The following is a 23,860-nucleotide window of genomic DNA, read 5'->3' as shown; positions in this document are numbered from 1 at the left end:
CCAAAACAATTCCAGTCAAAACAACCCATTTCAGACACAGTTCTAACATCCTGATGAACCCAGAACAACAATAGTAATTTCGGCTTATCTCATTCTACACTACTCCAATTGACCTGAAATTTTGCAGGCACCCTTAAAACATCAATACCTACAACTTTCATGTTTTGATCCAAGGCCAATTCGGCTTCTATCTAGGACCAAAAATTTCGGACAGAATGAAGAACCAAGAACCCTAATTTTCCAGATTTCTTCCAAAACAGAATTTTCTTGCAATTAATCACTTTTTCCACCTCCTAGCTTCCTCAACTATCATTTCCAATCATCATACATAACCACATAATAACAATCATATGAGAACAGAAAAATCCTAATTAAATATAAAACTTCACTAATTTCAACCAAAATCATGAAATCATCCATAAAATCACTTATTCAACCACCACCAATCACTAATTGAACATTTTCAAGATCAAAGGAAAGGTTCCTTAGTCACTTACCATGCAAACCCAAGGAAAGACCCAACTTAGCACCTTTGCTTCTCAAACCACTTCACCACACACCTTAATACCACCAAGAGAAAGGTTTTTATGGAGCAAATCACGGTTTTAACGGTTGGTTTGTGAGATTGGGCAAGAAATGGAAGGAAGAAATTGGAAGCTTTTCTCTCTTTTTGTCTCCAAGAGGTTCGGCCAAGGAGCTTATGAAGAAGATGAATTTTGGGTCAAGTTTTTAATCAATTAGTAAAGGTAGTAAAATGGTCAAAGTCCACCCTTGAGTAAGAAAGTGACACTTGTCACCTTTAGGTTTAAAACTTATCTTTTTGTCTCTCCAATACAAATATCTTAACACATTGTAAAATAATATCACTTAATACAAAATTCCAACAAGTTGTCAAAAATATAATGCATTTACCGCACTTGCGGGTCCCACGTCCAAAATACGCTTTTAATTTCTCAAAAACTAACCGATACTAGAAAAATAATTTTAAAACTATTTTTGCTCATAAACTTTATCTGGGGAATTTTTCTAATAAAGAAAATGAAGAAAAGGCGGGCGATTAAATAAAATAAACCCTAGAAAATTAGAAAATTGCCGGGTTCTCAAACTCATTTTTTTTTCGGGGCGTCACAATTTACATCTTCACCATCAATTGAAAGCAAATCATTCTTGATAAGTTTTGAGAGCCATGCTTCTCTTGGCTCTAATATTTTTCTCCTCTTCCACTTTAGATTCAAGTGTCAATTCATAGGTTAGAGAGTTTATAAAAAACTCAATAGATATAGAATTTAAATCTTTAACCTTTTCAATGGCCGTCACTTTACTCTCCTAATTTTTGGATAAAGCATTCAAAAGTTTTCTATTTTTCTGACCCAAAGTATATTCTTTATCAAGCAATTCAAGATCTACAATATATCTTATCAACATTCTCATAAGATTCTATTTTGAAAAATTCTTATTTAGCAACAAGTTGAAATTTCTTTTGTTCTCTAATATCTTGACTACCATCATGTATCTCACACAATTTATTCCAACTTTTTTAATTCAATTTACAACCTTTAATTCCATAAGATTCATTGGCATCTAAAATATTATACGATACATTCATAAATTTTACATTTAAACTAAGATTAACTTATCTTGCGCACTCAATTCATTCCTAGTTTTAGATCCATTTTTACCCGTATTTGAATCCAAAAGAGTAGTTTCATAAGGATCTAGATTAACAATAAACCAAAATTCAATATCAATAGATTGTAAGAAAACTTCTATTCTTTGTTTCCAACTACTAAAATGTGAACCACTAAACATAGATGGTTTAATAATAGATTGTCCCTCTAAAAATAAAATATTATTGATTGCCATCTTTACTTCTAAACTGATTGAATTTAATCTCTAGAAGATCAAACTCTAATACCAATTCTTAGGGCCCAAAAACAACCTAAGAAGGGGTGAATTAGGTTGTTCAAGAATCAAGCAAGTAATTACAAATATTCACCCAATTTTAACTAACCAAAATTAGCCAAAGTGATTACACAATCAAGCATACAAAATAGCAATAAAAATGAAACAATATAACCATACAATAGAATAAAAGAAGAGAGAAATGCAATCCAAACAAACTCCCAAGTTTCTTCCAAAGGTTAGAATTGAATAAACCAAGTAGTTTTTTCAATTGATGGTGATACTAACCAACTTGTACAAGTGAAGCCTCATTCCTTCCTCACCCTAAAATCCTTTAGTATAGCCATGGAATTTTACAACTCTCTTAGTTAACTCTCAACTAACTATAATTGAAACTCACTCAACCAATTAAGAAATACTTACAAGTGAGACTCATCTTATCCAAGGTTTTACTTTTCCTCAATAAGAAATCTCATAAATCTAAGAGCTTTTTTCACACCTCTATAATATTCAAAATATTTTTTACCCAAAAATCAATCTTGAAAACTTGTATTTTTTACCCATACAATATTTTGTTTCCACACCTATACATAGGGTATTTATAGATGGTGAAACTTTACCCAAAAAATTTCTCTAACAATCAAAAAAACTAGTTGTTAGAAAACTACCCATTAGGACTATCAGAAACCCGAAACCAGGGATGTGTCCAAAGCATGCATCCGATTGTTGAGTGAAAAGCTTCTTTTAGCTCCTGTCAAATGGCTGAACCTTTCTTCTGTATCCGATCCTCTTCATCTGATAACAGACAGAATGTAGACAATTCTTCTCTAATTCTTCAAACAGCCGATGCTGCCGTGGTGCATCCGATCAATGTGTTCGATAGTAGTGAACATCCTAAATATCTATCCAAAGTCTGAATCATTCCATTTGAAAGTGTGACCCTTATATGTTGGACATTCGAATTATTGAGCAGTGTCCGATCCTTTGAATCACTTTTTGTACATTTGAATACTTTCAATTTTGATTGTTTTGATTGTATACCCATAGTCTCATAAAGCACTTGGCAAAAAATTAGTAGGAATCATCATTTTTGTTTGTTATCATCAAAATCAAGCATTGATCAATCTAAGTTTTCAATCTCCCCCTTTTTGATGATGATAAATAAAATAATGAATTTTTTGATGAAATAAATTCCCCCTAAGTACAAACCCATTTTACAAAGAAATATAATTCAATTTTCTCTCTCTTTTGACATCATCAAAAAATAGATAAATATAAAGGGACATTATACATGAAGAAATATCAAGCAACTCCTCCTTTCTTTTGTAAGTTAAGAGAAAAAAGAATATTGGGGGTTCTCAAGATCAAGCACACATAGGACATATATAAATAGAATTTTAAAATAATTAGGCATATCAAATCTATGTGTTCTATTCTCACAAGAATACATACTAGGATACACATCAATCAAGCATTCAAATATCACTTATTTGTTTCATACAAATTTGAGGTAAAAAAAATTGAGTTTTGAAAACATTCCTCAATACCATTCCATCTACTTATATTGGTAATCATTCTTGTTGATCATGATTTATGTGACGCCCCCACTTCTCCCAAGGGCGAACCCGAGGGTATCGGCGGGATGCCTGTCTAACTCTCGTCAGGACTCACTCACTCGTATCTCTAGAAAATAACTTACATCCATAGAAAAGTAAATAACACGGCAATTCAAGCTTATAATATACATTAATGCCCAAACCAAGATACAAAACTTCTATACACCAAAATACTTCATAGCGGTTACACTTCAAGTACAAATCACCCTAGTCGGGATATAGCGCGAGTACAAATTCAAAATTCAAAATAACTAGACTACGCTAGTCTGTACACATCTCACGCCTCGCTCGTACCCCCTGTAAGGAAATCAAATGGCGTGGAATGCGCTAAAAGCCCAGTGAAGTTCCAGACACATAAACAAATAATGAGTTCAATACATTAACCATCGATAGCAAGTAATTCCAGAAACATGACAATATAAAGTAATAATAACATTCATTAAAAGGATACGTGCTCACATAGAGCCATTCATTCATTCATTCATTCTCCTTTCATTTCATTATTCCTCCATTCGTTTGAAAATACATTTTGATAAGTAAAACCCTTCATTTACATTGACATTCATTCATTCATTTCATTTCACCCCCTCCTGGACGTTGGCCAGGCTCCACCAGACTACAAGGTAATACTCGAGTATACCAAACGTTCACCCAGGGTTACCAAATCGCCCGACCGAGTCCGCTTCTGGCTCGAGTCGACTGGCAACGAAGGGCAATGGCCAAATTCAGCCAAACGGCTTACATTCATGCGCAACTAGCATTTAATTATTTAATCAGTGAAAATTTCACATTCATTTAGGTCGAGTGCGATAAAGTACACACTCGCCTAGAAAACTCATTTTAAGCAATCATTGAAAACATTTAACATTTTGTCATTCGTTCATAACAAGTCATATAATCAAGAACAAGCCACATAGTCAATGAAAATATAACAAACAAGAAACACTCACCTATTTACGCAAAATAATGTCCAAAATATCCTTCCAAATAACACCTTCAATCACCAAGGAACCCTAATATAATCAAAAGAACACATTATGCTTCAACCATCAAAGATGTAAGTGATTCAAAGAAAATTCGAATACGTACTAGTATAAAGTATAAATATGATTTTGGTAGTGAAAAAAATACATTTAAACCAAAGGACATAAGCAAAATATTTGTAAAACTTATGCTTACTTGTGAAACTTTTAAAATCGCTATTTGAGTCGAAGTGGCAAAGAAAACGTATTTCTAGTAGTCGTAAATTTTATTTTTTCAAGGGTACAAGTTTCGGCCGAATTCTAACTTATATACCTCGATAAAAGAAGACGTAAATACCCTAGATGGTTCACGTGGTATTCGCTCTCAAGCCTTACTCAAGTCGTAAGTATCTCTTTCTAGTCCTCGGGCGTAAATTTGGGCAGCACGCCCTTTGTATTTACCTATTTTCCAGCCATTTATGGCTTCATTGTTTTCCTCAATCAATCCCAAAGTCATAAACAAAATCATCTCATTTCAATAGCCATTCCATAGGCTCCAAGTCATACAAGGACAAAATCAAGCTAGGAGCATGTGCGAAAATGAAGGTTGAGTCAAGAAACAAAAGACAGATTTGACGTTATTTTGCGTAACGGACACAACCGAGGCTATGCTTATCAGATTGAGGTGAAATTTATACCGTTTCGAAGCTAAGACAGAGGGCTACAATTTTTATGAAGATCACTCAGTCCAGTTTGCAATGTATCCAAGTCAAATCCCCAAATTACAGTACCAGATTCCTACCGACAGGCCAGCTAACCGTCCTATGTTTCAATGGCCATAACTCAGGCTACCGAAGTCCAAACGAGGTGATTCCAGGGGATTTGGAAAGCTAAGACATAGAATTAGAACTTTCATGTTTTGGCTAAATGCTAATTCAGTACACATCAGGGTGGACAGACACGGTTAGTGTTGTGAAATATCAAAATTGTCCATTGGACTAAACCTATGAGAGTCAGGGGTAGTTTTGTCTTCTCTTAGGCTACAATACTCGGATTGGGTTGAAATTTTTTAAGCACCTATAAAACATCATTCTCTAAAACTTTCATGTTTTGTGCTAATCCTAATTCGGCCTCTAACATGATGAAACAGTGCCGGTCAGAACAGGGGAGGTGCAAAACCGAAAATCTAGAATTTATGCCTGCAAGTGCTAATCTTCATAATTCTAGCTTAAAACACTACCTCACCTCCTTATCTACACTTATTCCCATCATAATCCATCTAAACAAGAAGAAATATGGCTGATCAATACAAACTCTAACTCACCAATTCTCCCAAATCACCACAACTACTTCCACAGCTACCAATTGAACCAAATCATGAGTTATATAACAACTTAAACAAAAGTAAAAGAACCAAAGATAAGGGACAGCCAATATACCTCAAGAACAAGCTTTCAAAGGATATCCTCCACTTCTCTTTGAAATTTTTTGTTCCTTAAGCTTCCCATGCTCTCAAACTATTGATTAATCGATTTAGATTTCTTGTTTTCTCACTTAAGTGGATCAAACTCAAGATGAAAGGGAGTTTCTTCCCCTTGCTTTTCTCTCTCTCTCTCTCTCGGCCAAGACAAGCATAAAATGATGAAGAAATGGAGCCAAATGAAGATAAGAAGGTAAGACAATTAGTTTGGTCAAACAAGTGTCCACTCATTTTTCCTTTTTTTTCTCTCTCTCTTAGTCAAGAATTTCGGCTGCCTTGAAGGGCATTTTGGGGTGATTTTTGTTGATATCAAAGTAAGGAGATGAAGGTAATAAAGTAGTGTTCAAGTGGTGTGTTCAATCGGTAGCGCGCGACACTCGTCGGTCCGAGCCGATTTTCCTTAAATCGCGTATACTAGGGTTTTAACTTATAATTCACTAACTTATTATTATCACCTCTAATCCCACACTTAATATCATCTAAAACTCACTTTTAATCACCAAATTTGATCCACACTCCGCACCGATCAGTCACACAACGAAAAGGCGTAAAAACCCTAATTCGCGCTAACTTGAAAACGGAAAGGAAAAACCCTTAATTTTATGTTCATTTACATTTATTATGGGGGGTGATTGGGTAGTAAGGTTATTATAAAATAATAATTTCTAAATAAAAGGGAATTTTTAAGAAAAATATAAGGAATTTGAAAGTCCTCACAATTTACCTTTTTCTTTTATACTTTTCAACCATTCAAGTTTTTTGTTCTATTGACTCCAAGTTTCACTTGGATTAAATTCTTTTTGAATACCTATATAAGAGAGCTCACATTTAGTACCCATTTATTCTTGGGTCCATAAGGGTTAGTTTTACCCTTTTAAAACCTAAATGGCTTTCATTCTCAAATTCACATTTTTTTACATAACATTCTCTTTTCATATGACTATGTTGGCAACAATAATCACATAATATGAGTATTTCTCACATGAAAGGATCTAACAAAGCATAATCCATTTTTCCTATAGGTAGTAAAATTTTTATTAATCAAAATATTCCTAATATTTTTCTTTTCCAAAATATCTTGTTTCTCTTTTTCAAGAAAATCACTAGGATCATTCATTTTTTTTTCTCAACAAGGCTTGTTCTTCTTTAATCTTTTCATAAAACATTGTTTTCTCATCTAATTATTTTTTCAAATCACTTTGGTTGCAAACACTATCAACTTTAAACTTTTTTAAATCATCATTTTTCTTTTTCAACATTTTGTTTTGTTGAAAAAGATTTGAATTTTTTTTAACAAAGCATTGATCTTGATTTTCAAATCTTTATATTTTGCATAAAATTCCTTCAAACCATCATACAATTTAATCACAAGTGTCTCAATATTATCATCATTTCATCATTAGAGGAATAGTTAGAAGATACCTCATCATCTCTAATGACGATAAATGTCATTTGACCCTTTCAAATTTTTCTTCAATCTCACCATCTGAATTGCAATCATTCCATGTGATTTGAAAGTTGTTGAAATTTTGTCTGCTATTTGCTCTTGTTTTTGTGGAATTTGAGAATTGACTGTTGGTTGGTCCGTCTCTTCCAAATCCTCTCTTATTGTTGAAGAATTTCTAGATGGTTTTTATCATAAGAGTTACATCATTCACATCTTCACCATCAAGTGAGAGCAAATCATCCTTTTCTTGATAAGTTTTGAGAGTTATACTTCTCTTGCCTTAATGTTTTCCTCCTCTTGCACTTTAGATTCAAGTTTCAATTCATAGGAGGTTAGAGAGTTTATAAGAAACTCAATAGACATAGAATTTAAATCTTTAGTCTCTTCAATGGCCGTCACTTTGCTCTCCCAACCTTTGGATAAAGCATTTAAAATTTTTCTATTTTTCTCATCCAAAATATATTTTTTACCAAACAATTCAAGATCTTTATAATATCACTAAATCTATAATACATCTTATCAACATTCTTATGAGATTCCATTTTGAAAGATTCATATTTAACAACAAGTAGAGATTTCTTTTGTTCTCTGATATCTTGATTACCGTCATGTATTTCACACAAACTATTTCAAATTTTTTAGCTGATTTATAACCTTTAATTCTAGAAAATTCATTAGCATCTGTTAGGAAATTGGCTTAATTTCTTTTAAGTAGGTTTCTTATTTTGTGTGGAAGTAATTAGTTTTCTGATTGATTTTAGTTATTTGAAATAGTAGTCAAGAAATTTTTTATTTTGTTTAGGATTTAATTATTTTCTATTCTGTATAAGTTTAGGAATTACCACTGATTTTCTGTTATTATTTGAATTTTGGCCAAATAATATTCCCTATAAATAGGTGGGTTAACATACTATAAAGAGACACACAAAGGCATACAAGAGACAACATGTAGCCTTATACATGTATAGTGAGAGAGGGTTCTTGGGAGATGAGAGATAATATGCAAGGGTTGGGGTTGGGTTCAAATTGTATTCCTGTATAGGATTTTTCTCTTATAATAAAGAACAAATTTCTCTCTGTGGACGTAGGTTCAATGGTGAAGTCGAACCACGTTAAATATTGTGTGTCATTTATCTTTCATGCTTGTGACTTGTTTGTCATTAAATTGTTATGTACTTGATATCTCAATAGTTGTGTGTTCCGTACCTGGATCCTAACAGCATCTAAAGCATTATACAAAACATTCATAACTTTTGCATTTAAAGTAAGATTAATCTTGTCTTGAACACTCAATTCATTCTTAGTTTTAGATATATTTCTAAAATAGTACTCCCTCCGTCCCAATAAGTTTGACGCTCTTTGAAAATCGTGTTTTTTTATCAACAGTCACCTAATTTTGCTTGGTTTCCTTTCGTATCCCTATTTGTAGCCAGTTTACGATGAAAGAATGAATGCAATTGTGGGCCTTTAATTGCTTTGGTAATCTATTGACAACTATTTGAAGTGTACGTAGCTTCACGCTGAGTTATCATAGTTCCGTGTAAAGGACGCTCCCCTATTCTAGCAATCTTGGTAAAGATGGGATGTATCATTTAGGACCCACAATAATTATTAAAACCTCCCCTGACCATGTGAACAGAGGGCAATGCTTGGAAAGACACTAAATTTATTTATCCATTTTTAGTAAGATGACATAATTTTGGGACGGACCGAAAAGGAAAGTATGACACTTTCAATGGGACGGAGGGAGTAGTTTCATAAAGATCTAGATTAATAATAAACCAAAGTTTAATATCAATAGATTGTAAGAAAACTTCCATTCTTTGTTTCCGACTACTAAAATGTGAACTACTAAACATAGGTGGTTTAATCTTAGATTGCCCCTCTAAAAATAAAACATTATTGGTTGCCATTTTTACTCCTGAGCTGATTGAGTTTAATCTCTAGGAGTTCAAGTTCCAATGCCATTTGTTAGGGTTCAAAGACAACCTAAGAGGGGGTGAATTAGGTTGTTCAAGAATCAAATAAGTAATTGCAAATATTCACCGAATTTTAACTAACCAAAATTAGCCTAAGTGATCACACACTCAAGCATAAAAAATAGCAACAAAGAAGAAGCAATTTAATCATACAATAGAATAAAAGAAAAGAGAGAAATGCAAACCAAACAAACTCCCAATTTTCTTCCAAAACTTGGAGTTGAATCAACCAAGTAGCTTTTCAATTGATGGTGACACTAACCAACTTGTACAAGTGAACGCTCACTCCTTCCTCACACTAAATCCTTTAGTAGAGCCAAGGAGTTTTAAACTCTCCTAATTAACCCTCAATTAGTTACAATTGAAAACTCACTCAACCAATTAAGAACTACTTACAAGTAAGGTTCACCTTATCCAAGGTTTTACTTCTCCTCAACGAGAAACCTCACAAATCCAAGAACTTTCCTCATGCCTATACAATATTCAAAATATTTTTTTACCCAAAAATCACTCTTGAAAACTTGTATCTTATGTAGGCAAAAGTCTTGTTTCTTCTCATACTTAGGGGTATTTATAGATGGTGAAATTTTGCCCCAAAAGTTTCTCCAACAATAAAAAAAAACTAACTGTTAAAAAACTAGCTATTGGGAGTATCGGACATCCAATACTAGGGATGTGTCTAAAGCATACATCTGATTGCTAAGTGAAAAACTTCTTTCAACTATTGTCGGATGGCCAAACCTTTCTTCTAGGTCCGATCCTTTTCATCTGATGGCAGACAGAACGTAGACAAATTCTTCTCAAATTCTTTGAACAGCCAATGCTACTATTGTGCATTCGATCAATGCGTTTGATGGTAATGGACATCCTAAATGTCTATCCAGCATCCGAATCATACCATTTGAGAGTGTGATCGTTATCTGTCAGACGTCCAAATGATTGAGTAGCGTCTGAGAGCAGCGTTTGATCCTTTGAATCACTTTTTATGCATTTGAATCCTTTCAATCTTAATTGTTTTGATTGTATAGCTGTATTCTCACGAAGCACTTGGAAAGATATTAGTAAGAATCATCATTTTGGTTTGTTATCATCAAAACCCAGGATTGATCAACCTAAGTTTTCAAAGTGCTTTTAGGCTTTTTTTATTTGGATTTGAGAACACTTTTGTCTGCATCTAATTTAATTCACATTTCATTTCACTTGTAAACCTTAAATATAAATATTTGAAATATAAGGGAATATATTGATTAAAACTTTAAATATTAGGGACCAAAAATACAAAGTGAAAACTTTTGATTAACTCCAATTTGATTTTGACCGTTAGATAGTGTAATTTTGTGTTAGTTGTCGTAATCTGTCTAAAATTAGAAACTTTGAGGACCAAATTTATTTTAATCAAAACATTAGCAACTAATTTAGCACATAAGCCAAATATTATAGTCCAAAACTCTATTTCTCCTTGTTTACTATCTAATGGTATGTCAAGAAAATTATTTTCTTCTTGAGATAGAGAATGGTGTAGCCACGATGTAGTATGTATTTGAGAGATTTGTTTTGTTGATGCCAAAAATTTGCTAATCACCATGTATTAGATGTCTAGGGTCGGTGCTAATGCAACTTGTGAAAAAGAGAGGTGCAGTTTTCTTCCACAAGTAAATTAACTTGAAAAAATGCAATGAATTAATCTTCTATTAGATAACTTTACTAATATGAATTTAAATTTGAAATCTAAATTTTGGTTACATGTCATGCATCCAATCGCAATAGTTCGTGCATTGTTAGTATCTATAAAATTTGACTCAAAGCAGTTCAAAAACAATTTTTTTAATCTCCCTGGAGTTCGTTGGGCTCCAATTAATTTAAATCAAAGTCTTGCAAATGATCCAATGATATAAATATGGGCATGTACAAATTACCACGCACTAGTATGGCATATGCAAAAAGATTTTTTGTTTTTTTGTGATCAAGAAATATATGAAGACTGGACTACTTCGCAAATTTGAGGAATAAGCTTAACAGGCTTTTTTTTAAACGGGAATCATCCCTATATTATATTGAAAAACTTCTGAGATTACATTAGAAAAGAAACATAACAAAGAGCTAAGAACAATTGTCACGTTAACTCCGTCCTAACAGTGGGTATGTGAAGACAATCAACGTGCACCAACGCTCGAACCTTGGCAGGAAGATCTGTCAATGTCTCCCAATATTTTTGATATCCCAAGTTCAAGGAAGCCAAAGTATTAGCTACCGCATTTGCTTCTCTATACAGATGACTCAATGACCCACTGAGCCTGTTAAGCAAATGTCGGATCTCATGCAGAGTGTTGCACAACGACCACTTAGACAATGCCTCAGAGTGAACCAACTGAACGAGAACCTGAGAGTCTGATTCCACGACAAACGAGCTAAAGCCCTTATCACTGCAGAAGCACAATCCCGCAAGTAGTGAGGCAGCTTTCGCCAACAACACATCCAAGCCCCTGAATTTCTTATAGTATGCAAAAACCATCTGAGCCGTCCACTACACTTGTATTAGAGTTTAATTTGAGCTATCCCAAAGATGGCTTGCTCCAGGACACTCACTCGATGCGCAGCCTCCACCGCCGCGGCCTCCCATTCCCTGCCCGCAGACAATCTTCATCACCAGTGAAGCAAGTCAATTTAAACAAACCTTCTTTCCTCATTTGACTAATATAGTTCTCAATGTGAAAGATCACCTGATCTGGGGTGAAGGGGCACGACTGGAACCGGGCTGAATTCCTGCCCTTCCATAAAAATCACAGAATCAACAAAGGAATCAAGACTTGTATATGTGAGACCGATACTTTGGGGTGGGAGAGGAACCAACGGCCTAACAGAGAAGAAACACCAAAAACGGAAGCATCCCAAAAATTTCGGAGAAATGCCACCATACATCCCTTGCCACTAGACCATGGAGAAAAAGATGACTTGCTAATTCTTGTGCCGACCTATAGCAATTACACATAGAGCCCAACGCTAAGACCTTTCCCTATAGAATACCATCAAAGCCACCTTCTCAAGAGCCACCACACAAAATATGAGACCTTTAACAGAACTAATGAACTCCACACATATTGGTCTATCAAGGAAAAATTCCATTTCTGACGAATTTACCCCCATGTCGAAGCCACCATAAAATTTCCAATGTGGGATGGAAGCCAGACCATGAAATCATCTTGATCTGGATAAAATTGGACCTGAGTGATGCGCTGCACAATAAGGCTCGGAACCCACTGCTTGAGCCGAGACACGTTCCAACCCTGACTAGTATAGAATTCCCCTACCAAAAAATGCGGGGGATTGTACACCCCCAGCTCTGTTGCCAATGACACTTGACCACACCAAATATTGTGCCAGAAGTCAACCATGCCCTTATGTAGACTCCATCGAATGCACAACTCCACAAACTCCCTAACATCAAGCAGACGCTGCCAGGAGGCCGGAGGATGATCAATCATTACCAAAGAGGGGTGATGATCCTTAATATATTTTACATGCATAAAATCTGCCCAGACCCACTCCTTTTTACGTAGACTCTATCATGACTTGCACACAAAGGCCTGAGCAATATTAGAAAAGGACCGAACTCCGAACTCCCAAACCACCTTCCCGAACCAGGAAGCATAACTTTTCCCAAGCTGTCCAATGTAAACGCTTCAATTCCATGTTTGAGTACCATAGGAAAGAATTACATATCCTACCCAGAGCGACCAAGACAGATTTTGGGGGGCAGATGACTTGTAACATATATAGAGGGAGCGAACCAAGCACATGCCTAAGCAGAATAATCTTGCCACCCATGCTTAGTAACTTCGAACTCCAGTGAAACAACCGAGCATGGAATTTTGCTAGGAGGCCATCAAAAACCGTCACACCCAACTTACCATGAACTAAAGGAATCCTCAAATATTTCATCAGAAATAACTATTTGGAAAAGCCTAAAACTGATTCAACCAAACTAGTCTGTTCCAAAGACATTCTCGAAGACCCCAGAAACGCGCTCTTGCTCACATTTACTTTCTATCCCAAATGTTTGTGGTAAAGCAGTAACAAATTTTGCAAAGCCACCAAACAAGAATTCGAACAGCGGGTAAAAATTATCGTATCATCGGCAAAGGCCAGGTAAGGCACCTTCACTCTAGCAGAGATGTAGCGGCTGCCCATATAGGTCCGACCCAGTTCCTGAATACCCCAACCCAAAAACTCATCCATGAAAAGAAAAAGGCCGGGTGATAGGGGGTCACCCTGATGAACCCCCCGACTTGACTTAAAGAAACCTATTGGTTGACCATTAACAAGAATAGAAAACCAAGAATTGGAGAAAGTTCTAAATAACAAGTCCACCACTCCTTCTGAAAACCTAAAACCCTGAAGCATGAATAGCAGGAATGGCCACTCAACTCTGTCATACGCTTTCTCCATGTCAAGTTTAAGAATTAAATTCAGGATGGACAGGCGCCTATCCAAATCTAACACTAATTCTTGTGCTAGTAACACATTGCCCATAATACCTCTCCCAGGTACGAAACCGGTCTGCCAAGGGGAAATTAGCTTGGGTAGCAGTCTCCCCAACCTACTATAAAACTTTAGAAATAATTTTCGAACTGACATTACACAGACTAATTGATTTGAAATCCTTCCATTGGGACGCCCCCTCAACCTTTAGGAGCAACACTAATAACGCACTAGAAAAACTCCTGGGTTGCCTACACCCTTGAAAAAATCTTGCACCGTTTCAAGCAAATCTTCCTTGATAACCTCCTAGCAAAATTGATAAAACCCCGCTCCAAAGCCGTCAAGGCTTGGAGCACTGTTGGCATCTAGAGAGAAGACCACCGAATGAAGCTCATCCATCTCCGGGAATGATTGAAGCATAGCATCATCTACAGGCTCCACCCGCAGCACTGATAACGGGAGCACGGGGGGCATAACATGTCCTTCAGACTAAAACAAAGTTGAAAAAAATTCCACCGCCGAATTCTTTATATCGGTCTCTGCATACCATGATCTCATCCTTGATCCGTGAGATGTAGTTAGAATTTCTCCTTTGTTTCACCACCGAGTGAAAAAAGGAGGTATTGGCATCACCCTCTTTGAGCCATTTGACAGCTGTCTTTTGATGCCAAAACTCCCCCTCCACGGACAACTCCTGCAAATACACAGCTTGGGCCTCATTGAGACGTAACTTAGAAGATTCATCGTGCAGTGAGTTGAACTCCACCTCCCGTTGCTTATACAGGTCCTCCGCTATCTTAACTCGAGAAAAAATATTCCTAAGAACTTCCTTACTCCAGATTCTTAACTTTGCCCGAGTGGCTATCGGACCATTCCAACTCTCGACCTAGAATCCCTCCACGCCGTCGGAACCAAGTCCATGAACGAGGGATGTTTATGCCATATGTTAAGATATCTGAAAGCAGGAACCAAAGGTGAAGCCTTACCCGTCCGAATTAGAAGCGAAAAATGGTCTGACCTACCCCGGTGAATATGAGAGACCTTAGTGAGCGCAATACACGCTGCCCAAGTAGAATTCACCAACGCTTTATCGAATCGCTACCAGATCAAACCATTCGTCCAAGTGAATGGGCTATCATCAAAATTGACGGTGAAAAGAAAGACCACAAGTGAACATAGAAGAGTTAAAACTCCTCCATATTGGTGACATTTACCGGCTAGCCCCACACTTTCTTCCGCTGTCGATACCACATTAAAATCTCTAGCGACAATCCACGAGTCAAGCATTCCCACACTAAGATCCTCCAGGGCCTTCCAGAGGGGACGCCTACCTACTCTCAAACATTTAGCGTACACCACAGACAAATAAAGAACACTACTAGCCTGAAAAGAGAGGCATGCATGCACAACCTGCTCCTCTAACTTGATAAAGTTGAATTTGCAGATGCTACATCATAAAAACCACACCTTACTATTTAAAAAGGACAAGCCATGATCAAGATGTGACCGGCGCCGAACTACTTTTACCTTGTTAATATCCGACATTGGCTCCAACAAAATAACCAACGAAATTGCATTATCAACATAGATCTTGTGCAAATATTTAAGAGAACCCAACAGTGAAGCTCCTCGAATATTCCAAATAATAAACCTAAACGGGTTTAACATGAGACCTCAAAAGATATGAAGCTAGAGATGACTGAGCAACCTGTTTCTTTGTACCTTTTGGCCTGCCAACCTTCCTTGCCACCTTCTCGACACCCTGAGAACTGAGGTTTAGACCACTTAGTAATTCCTTATCTACTTCATCTAACAAAGCTGATCGAGGACAGTCATTATCTATGAAGGACTGACAACACTGCTCCAGCTCATTGTGAAATTGTTGCAAGTCACTCAATGACACATTGATCTCCCTTAAGCTCCCAACCGACATCCTACACTCCAGCTGCGACCTCTTCAAGTGACGATGAGGGGATGACAATGGAGAAATGACCTGAGTAGAAACTCCCGTCAAGTCATCGTTCTGGTCAGATGGCTGTAAAGCCGCCATGACTGGTCCCCAATTTCTAGCCAATAACCCTAAATCACTCGAATATTGTTTGCTTAACAGGCTTGTTTTCCTAGTTAGTCTAAATCAATCTCCACAATGTTAATATAGTTGTTTATTAGATACACGTTCTCTGGCGCAACAAGTCAGTGGCCAAATTTCTTGCGGTGTATATATATATATATATAAATATATATATATGAAAATAATTATTTTAATCAGAGTTACTTCTCACTCCTATGTGACACGCCTAATTGAAGATAATTAATGGGTTATGGTCACTTGGGCTTTACCCATATTAAATCCTAAATGGATTATATTATATGTTTAAAAATTATCTTTAATTTGAAAATAACTTTAAAAAATAACAAATCTTATCTTAAGGATATTGTTTTAAAAACTAACCAATCTTATCTTAATGAGTCTGCTTTCTAACATATTATTACATATAGAACTATAATAAAACCTTTTTCAAATTACAATTATTAAAATTTTACATATCCCAAATTACTTCCTTAATCACTATTATTAAAATCTTACATATCCCAAATGACTTCCTTTCACAACCGTACCGTTGATTAGTATTCAAATTGTTGATCATTTATTCCCTTAATTTTGTATTAATTTAGTGTAAAAAAGAGACTTAACTGTTACATTGATAGATTTACCAATACTGTTGGAAACTGAATATTTATTAATGAAAAAAATGAATTGCTGGATTTTTCTACTTAATTAAATATGAATATGTAGTTCTAGATTTATGGTCATTATAAAAATTTATATTATCTAAAAGAATATTTGTAAAAAAAAAAAAAGAATATCTACCAAGTTTTTTGATATGGGGTACATGATTTGATGTATAATATCATATTATAGTGAAAATATGTAAACAAATTTTTAAAAATTAGTAAATAATTGAACATTTAGAATATATTAATTTTTTAAAGTTAATATAGTTAAACATATTGTTGTTAATTTTTGTTTTTATATTATTTATATTTGTATAAATTCGCAATAAATCAAAAAAGACCGTGCTAAGACAGAAAAAATTCTCGTTAATTCATAAAGGACAAAACTTCAATAGCACATAATACTAAGAGAAATATTATTATGGAAAGTTCAAAATTTGATAGCAATTCAAATTAAAACAAACTATTAATGCTCTTGAATGCCTAGATATTGGAAGGTCAACAGCCTCAAGATTTCTCTTCTTGCAATAAAGACACCATTTCAGAACAGCGCTAACTTCTTAAGAAACAAGTTTCAGTACATTAAATGCATAAGCACCCGCGAAGCAAAGTGAAATTAGTTTATTGACATTAATTAACAGAATAAGCCCCTCTAGCGTTGACACGATACGTGTCATGAGCGATAAAACTTCAGCAATAGATATTCTGGGATAAATCCAAATCCGAGCAAATTCTTCAAATAGTCCTTCACCTATTTTACCAATTCACATTTGGTCCTCCATCTTTAAGATGGGACAGAACGATCCTTCAATAAAATTTTCTGAGCCAAATTGGTCCCTATGCAGTCTAGCCATCAAGAAATAGTTGGACAAAAGGGGTTGTGAGATTTGAATTCTCTTGACAGCTCCGCCACATAGGGATCAATTTAATTCAAACAATTTTGTTATAAGACCATTTTGCCCCATTTTTAAGATGGAGAACCAAACGTGGATTAGTAAAATAGTTGGAGGACTATTTGAAGGATTTGCTCATTCAAATACAATTTGATTAACATATGACAATAGTCTCATAATGAAAATCAGTATCAAACATGATTAACTACACAATGAGTTATTACTACTGCATGTGTGACGATTGTTCTCATGTAACACAAACAAGACAATTTTTGGAATTTTTAGAAGTTTTTTGTTTTTAAATTTTTTTGTTTTGGTAAGGGATCGGTGGAATTTAAGAAATAGGAAAAGGAAAGGGGGATTTGAACAACTTCAACCAGTAGACCAATGGTTTCTAAGCAAGGAAACAATTAGTTGAATCAAAAGATAAAATCATGACTTTTTAAACAAGTTACGATTAATTGTAATGTCTCAAGTTAGTAAGTTTGTCAAGGTTAGTCGAGCAAAGAAAAAAAAACAAAGGAGATAAAATATAATTACTTTTAACTCAAGTAAACAATTTCTCCATATAACCATTTATGCATACGAAATTACAAATACGAAGTTCTCCTCTGATCTAAGCTCCACATAATCAAAAGGATATTTTAGACTTGGCCATGCCTTTTAAATGTCTCGGGAGAACTGATAAGTGTTTCAAAGATGCATTGCTAGTAGAATTACATGTTTGAATTCTGATTAAATGAGGGTTAAGGAAATTATTAAATTTCAAACTTATGTTTTTTCTTTCTTTACATTGACGAAATGTGATTAAAAATATCAAAAACAAGTACACCCTTGGTGATTATGTATATGAATGAAAAATGAGGTTAAGGTTCAAGAGAACCAAAATTATGTTTGAACAAAAAATTCGAAGTGGTTAAGGTTCTACAATACGCACAACAGTAATTAATGGACACATATTTTTGACAATTATAAAGTACTGATGAGGAAACTGTCAGGCACGGTTTGAACTTCCAACTTTCCAAGTTTTCTTCTCTCATTACTCGTTAGCCATGTCAATTGTTGGCGGCAATGTTTTAAAACCCGGACCGTCAATTGAACCGGTGAGGTGAAAGGGTCGAGGTTCAACCGGTCGGACCGGTTCAACCTCGGTTCAATGAATTTTTTTAAAAATAATTTATATAAATATATATATGCACAAAATAAGACATGCAATGGACTAATTTAAAACTTTATATGATGAAAAGTTCAGTATTTTTGAACAATTTGGATTTTTAAAAATAAATTTTTTAAATTATAAGTTAAAACAAATAAATTTCATCTCAATTTCAATTATATCTACCAAAAAAATCTTAAATCCAACCCAAAAATATCACAATATTTTGAAATTATACAAAATTCACGTCTATGAGAATTTGACATTGTGAACTTAAATCTTAATTTACGTCTTTGAGATTTAAAGATTGTAATTTAAAAAAGAAAGTTTGGAGTTCGAAAGAAGTTAAGAGAATTGAAAATAGAAATGCAAACTTGATAAGAAACAAAAAATGAGATACAAGTGAGTGGTTGTGGCATTAAATAATTTGGGTTAAAGAAAAATAATTCTTTTTTAACTTTTTCCAATTTAATGGACAAAAACAAAATTAAAAGATAGAAGAAAACATCAATAAATTAAAACTAATGAGGTTTGATTAAAAAAGGAGTGACAAAAGAAAAGATGAGAGAGAAAGAAAGAGTTGAAGATTAAAAAGAAAAAGTCATGAGAGGATGAGGTTTTGTAAGAAAAATGGAAAAATGAAATATAGATGTTTGTTTTATATAAATAAGTTATCAAAAAAAGCAAATAAAATGTGATGGTGCAATGGTTATTACATTGGTCTTCTATTGCAAAGGTCTTGAGTTCGAATCTTGATAGAAGCATTTTGCAAAAAAAAAAATTTTAAAAAAAAAAAAAGAAGGAAACTCAAAAACCGGTTCAACACGGTTCACCGGTTTTCACGATTTTGACCGGGTTTGACTAGTTCTCTAGCAAAGTCAACCAAAGCATAGAACCGGACCGGTACCATGCCCGGTTTGCAATTCAACCAGTCGAACCGGCCAGTCCGATCCGGTCCGGTTTTCAAAACATTGGTGGGCGGAAGTCGTTGAATATTTTAAACCACTTGCAAAAAATGTAACTTCGAAGCATGCTAAGTTGACAAACCATTCTTTTTTTCTTTTTTTCTTTTGAGAAAAAGTTAACAAACTGTCAATATGGACTCTCTTTTTTGCCCTTAGGAAATAATTATGACTTTTTATGCTACTTCATTAAAAAGAAAAATGACTCAAATGGCATCAGCCTCTATCCCCTCATGACGGCTAATTGATCAGATTATTGTTCGAAAAAAAAATCGCAAGAATAAGGTTCTGACTAAGCCCGGCAGCAAATTTTTTTTTTTTTTTTTAATTTCTGACAGAGCCCGGCAGCCAACTTTTCCCTAAAAATATGATGGCTGCCGTGTGAGGATGTTAGATGATGGATCCCCATTTTAATGGTTCCTGCAGTTGCTTTTGGTATGATATGTGGGGATGGATTGTGGATTCTCCATTCATCGGTTCTAGTTTTATTCAAAGTTAACCCACAAATTTGCATGAATTCATTTTTGCAAACTCATTTAAATTCATTGTTGCTAACTAAGGTATCAATTTATACCATTCTTTGCACCCACCATTAGTTTTAAATATTTACTTATAATGCTTAATAAGCGTAATTATTAATTTTTTTCCATCCGTACTCTATGTCGCAAAATTACATACTATTTAATAATTGAACAATACGAATATAAAAATTTGAACTAAGTATTATAAAAGTTAACATAAAAAATTAATACAAATTTTTGAACCCCTAGTATTTTTTTCATGTGAAAATTTAATATTTCATTTTGGAAAGGTAGGAAAAAAGGCTAAAATTTGTCATAAATTACAAATTAGTAATGGTGAAAAATGAGTAATTTAAAAACTAAAAGAAAATAAAATGATAAGATAAAACCAACAAATAATAATAATGATAAGGAGCACAATAACTAGAGGTAACAATTTCCGTAGTGTAGTGCAACTGTTGCGAAAAAATTGCAAGGTCGGTACAGTAGTTAAATGGACAAAAATGATTTATGCTAATATACCATTGTATATCAAAAGATTTTTTTAAAAAAAAATTTCGAAAAGTTTTCAATTGCCAAGCATTTGATCACAATCTTGGATTATTTAGATATCAATATCAGAATAGAATGCATCAAGATTAATAATAGAAGCAAAACAATTAATCACGGAGTTTGTGAGCTTTCAATATCTAACACATTGCCCCAGTCTCTCTTTTTTTCGCTTTTCATGATGACTGTCGGTCAGGCCAGCAGCCATCTTATTTTTTTCAAAAAAAAGTTGCATGTGGGCTGCCGGGCTGCCGGGCTTCATAGTTTGGTACTATAGTTCTGTCAAAACCTTATTCTTGTGATTTTTTTTCAAACAATAATCTGATTAATTAACCTATCGTGACCTCAAGAATAATAGCTTTGCCAAAAACTGGGAAAGAATGTATTCTACTTACGTCCTTGAAGAAAATGTTTTATAATGTGACCTGCAGCTTAAAGTTGTGGAAAAAGAATTTGAGTAAATTTTATATAAACTAACAGTGTAAAAATTATCATGGTTGAATGCATGACACATATGTAAAATTTGAATTTTAAATTCAAATTCGATACATAGAAGATTAATTCAAAGAAATTATGGCCGCTAATTGGTGGTAGTATCTGGGCTGCGCTCCACAAGAAACAATTAATATTCGACTAGCACTTTGGACACCCTCCTATGAATATGTTTAAATTGAAGATATTAAATGGAGAACAAACTCGTCGAGGATTAATTACATCTACCTCCCTTCAGGTTTGGCCAATCTACAAATTACTCCTCATGATTTGAACAAATAACAAAATGAACCTTTAAACCCATAATTCTATATCAAACGCCACCTTCCCGTCAGTCAGCAGACGTTTGACGGCTTATTTTGATTATCCCAGCAAAACATATTAAGTGAATACCCCAAATTACTCATCCTTTAAATTACAAAGTCCTCTTTCTTGTCTTTCTTTTTATTTATGTCTCCTTCCTCTTCATTTTATTTGTCAAGAAAAAACCAAAACTTTAAAGTCGTACAAATGGCCGGCGGCAATGGAACAGCGCCATCAGAGACACTGCCAACCACTACCAAAATCGATGAAATAACACCCAAGAACCAGTCTTCTAGTATGCAACCCAGTTTCCGTTCTTTCTTTCTAGTTTGTTTCTGTATTATTCATCCTTTTGTTTTCTCGGACAAAAGAAAGCTTTTCAAACTACAAGATAGAATAAAGAATGGTAAAGCAAAGGCTACCACAGTCCTATGAACTTTCCATCTAAAGTTCGTCAATCCGATAAGTACACAATACTTATCAAGAACATAGTCCAATTTTAAATCTACCCCGAATATTAAGATAAATAGAGGAATTCGACTACAAATATCATAGATAGTACAATCTAGAGTATGAGCATGAACAAGTTTTTTAGCCATTAGATCTCAAATTTGCAGCAAATCCAATAGATAATTTTTTCTAATGAGCTTTCAAATGGAGAAGATGCATACAGATGAAGGTGGAAGTAGGAAAGTTTTAAAAATTCAAATCAGTGGTGCGTGAAAGAGATGGCAGTGGGGGCATTTACAACAGTAGAAAAAAGAGAGCAATTGAGAATGGAGAGGATGGAGGTTATGGATGAGGTCCAATTGTTTCTTTCTTCATTTACCTTATCTGATGATTTTTCTGATTTCCTATTTTTATTTAATTCTACGCTATACAAGGATTGTATTTGATTTATGTTTTTTTTATTTTGTTTTTTCTTTTTTTTTAAGTTTTTTATTAAAGCATTTGTACGCAGGATAATTTAGCCATTTGACCATAGTTAACAGTAGGATGCTAGATTGGTCTGTTTGGATTGTGAATTATTAGAGATATTTTTACTGTAACACTTTTTGTGATGTGATGTATGTGAGATAAAAAGGTAATTGGAAAGGTAAAAAGGTGTATTGAAAATTGTAATGATGATGTAAGCAAATAAATTTGGGGAAATAAAACCCAATCCAAACAAGTTATTGCCAAGGTAGGTATATGTTATTTAATCCAAACTACCAGGACTATTAGGTAGTTTGGCTAAAATTTAAGGGAGGTAAATGTAATTAACCCAACTGGTGTATGGCAAGCTTTAAGACTATCCGGTATTCCCCGTACTATAAGGCTAATAAAACTACCAATCAAACTTTAAAGCTTTTTTTAACTTTTAAATAAGATGGTGAATTTTACAAAGCTGTTTGTGTTCGTGAAAATTACGAGGATTAAAAGTAAAAATTATGCAAAATGACAAAAAACAATTGTACCATAATAAGCCTCACGCTCTATGCATTAGATCTTGCATGCTTTTGCTGCGCCTTCCACATATTTACAAAGCAAGTAATTTTATAGCCTGTGTTGGGTAACCCTTCGTAATAAACAATCCCCAGTATGGCCCCCAAACCCCAAATTCCAGCAAAAATGCTAAGACTTTTTAAAGTCAAGATAACCATCAAATTCCCATATCGGATTAGGTGCAGATTAATGAGAACGTCCATCCGGCTAGCTGAACAACATAGCCCACTTACGAAACAACTGATTTAGGACCATATGGGTTTCAGTAACTTATTGAAAAGTATTTACCTAGTAAAGTTTTTAATAAAAATACTTAATAACTACTTAAGTATTTTTAAATATATTATTTGGGGATATAGTTCAATAAGTACTTCTTGCATTAGATAATATGTAATTTGAAAATTTTTAAAAGTATTTATCTCTTTATCTTATTCATAATATAGGATAAAATGATTAAATTTGATGTTTTATTTTTTAAGTCACAAAAGTTACTCGAAAAACACCAAATTTGAATTTTTGGTAAAAGTGCTTTTAAAACTAAAAGCTCTACTTCTAATTTAATGTAATGATATTTACCAAACACTTTAAAAATATTTTTGGTACCTAAAAATATTTTTTACCAAAAACCACCGCAATCGCAAACGGGACCTAAGTAAGCTACCCATCCATGTCACAAGGGCTGCGATTAGCTGTGGAGTTGTTTAGTAAGCTATAGCTACCCCTCTGTGTCAAAGTGGCTGATGTTAGCTGTGCGTCCAATGCATGGCAACTGCCTTGGGTCTCCCAAACTATAGCATACTCATGGCAACTTTCTAGCTACCTTTATCACTAGTTTTTTTTTTCCCAAAACTATAAGTGTTTTTATAGATGAACTTTAGCTTTACAATGTCGAGCCGAA

The 23,860-nt window shown here is 34.4% G+C and overlaps 1 protein-coding gene across 1 annotated transcript; it reads right to left on the bottom strand.

Moving 5' to 3' along the window:
• Positions 1 to 12,520: 12,520 nt before the first annotated feature.
• LOC113774074 lies at positions 12,521 to 13,916 on the bottom strand. The gene is made up of 2 exons (XM_027318646.1): positions 13,542 to 13,916; positions 12,521 to 12,838 (listed from the first exon to the last, which is right to left on the bottom strand). The coding sequence occupies exons 1-2, from the start codon at positions 13,914 to 13,916 to the stop codon at positions 12,521 to 12,523; spliced, it is 693 nt and encodes a 230-aa protein (XP_027174447.1).
• Positions 13,917 to 23,860: the final 9,944 nt, after the last annotated feature.

This window comes from Coffea eugenioides, chromosome 6 (assembly GCF_003713205.1).
Source record: "Coffea eugenioides isolate CCC68of chromosome 6, Ceug_1.0, whole genome shotgun sequence".
Lineage (NCBI taxonomy): Eukaryota > Viridiplantae > Streptophyta > Magnoliopsida > Gentianales > Rubiaceae > Coffea > Coffea eugenioides.
Note: the sequence above shows the minus strand (reverse complement) of the source record. Positions and strands in the feature narration are given on the sequence as shown.

Excerpts from the sequence above, each read along its gene's own strand:
- LOC113774074 (XM_027318646.1), bottom strand. The coding sequence starts at position 13,916 with ATGGGCAATGTGTTACTAGCACAAGAATTAGTGTTAGATTTGGATAGG. Across the intron at positions 12,839-13,541 it reads ACATCTCTGCTAGAGTGAAG|CGTCTGCTTGATGTTAGGGA; the intron begins GTGCCTTACCTG and ends GCCTCCTGGCAG.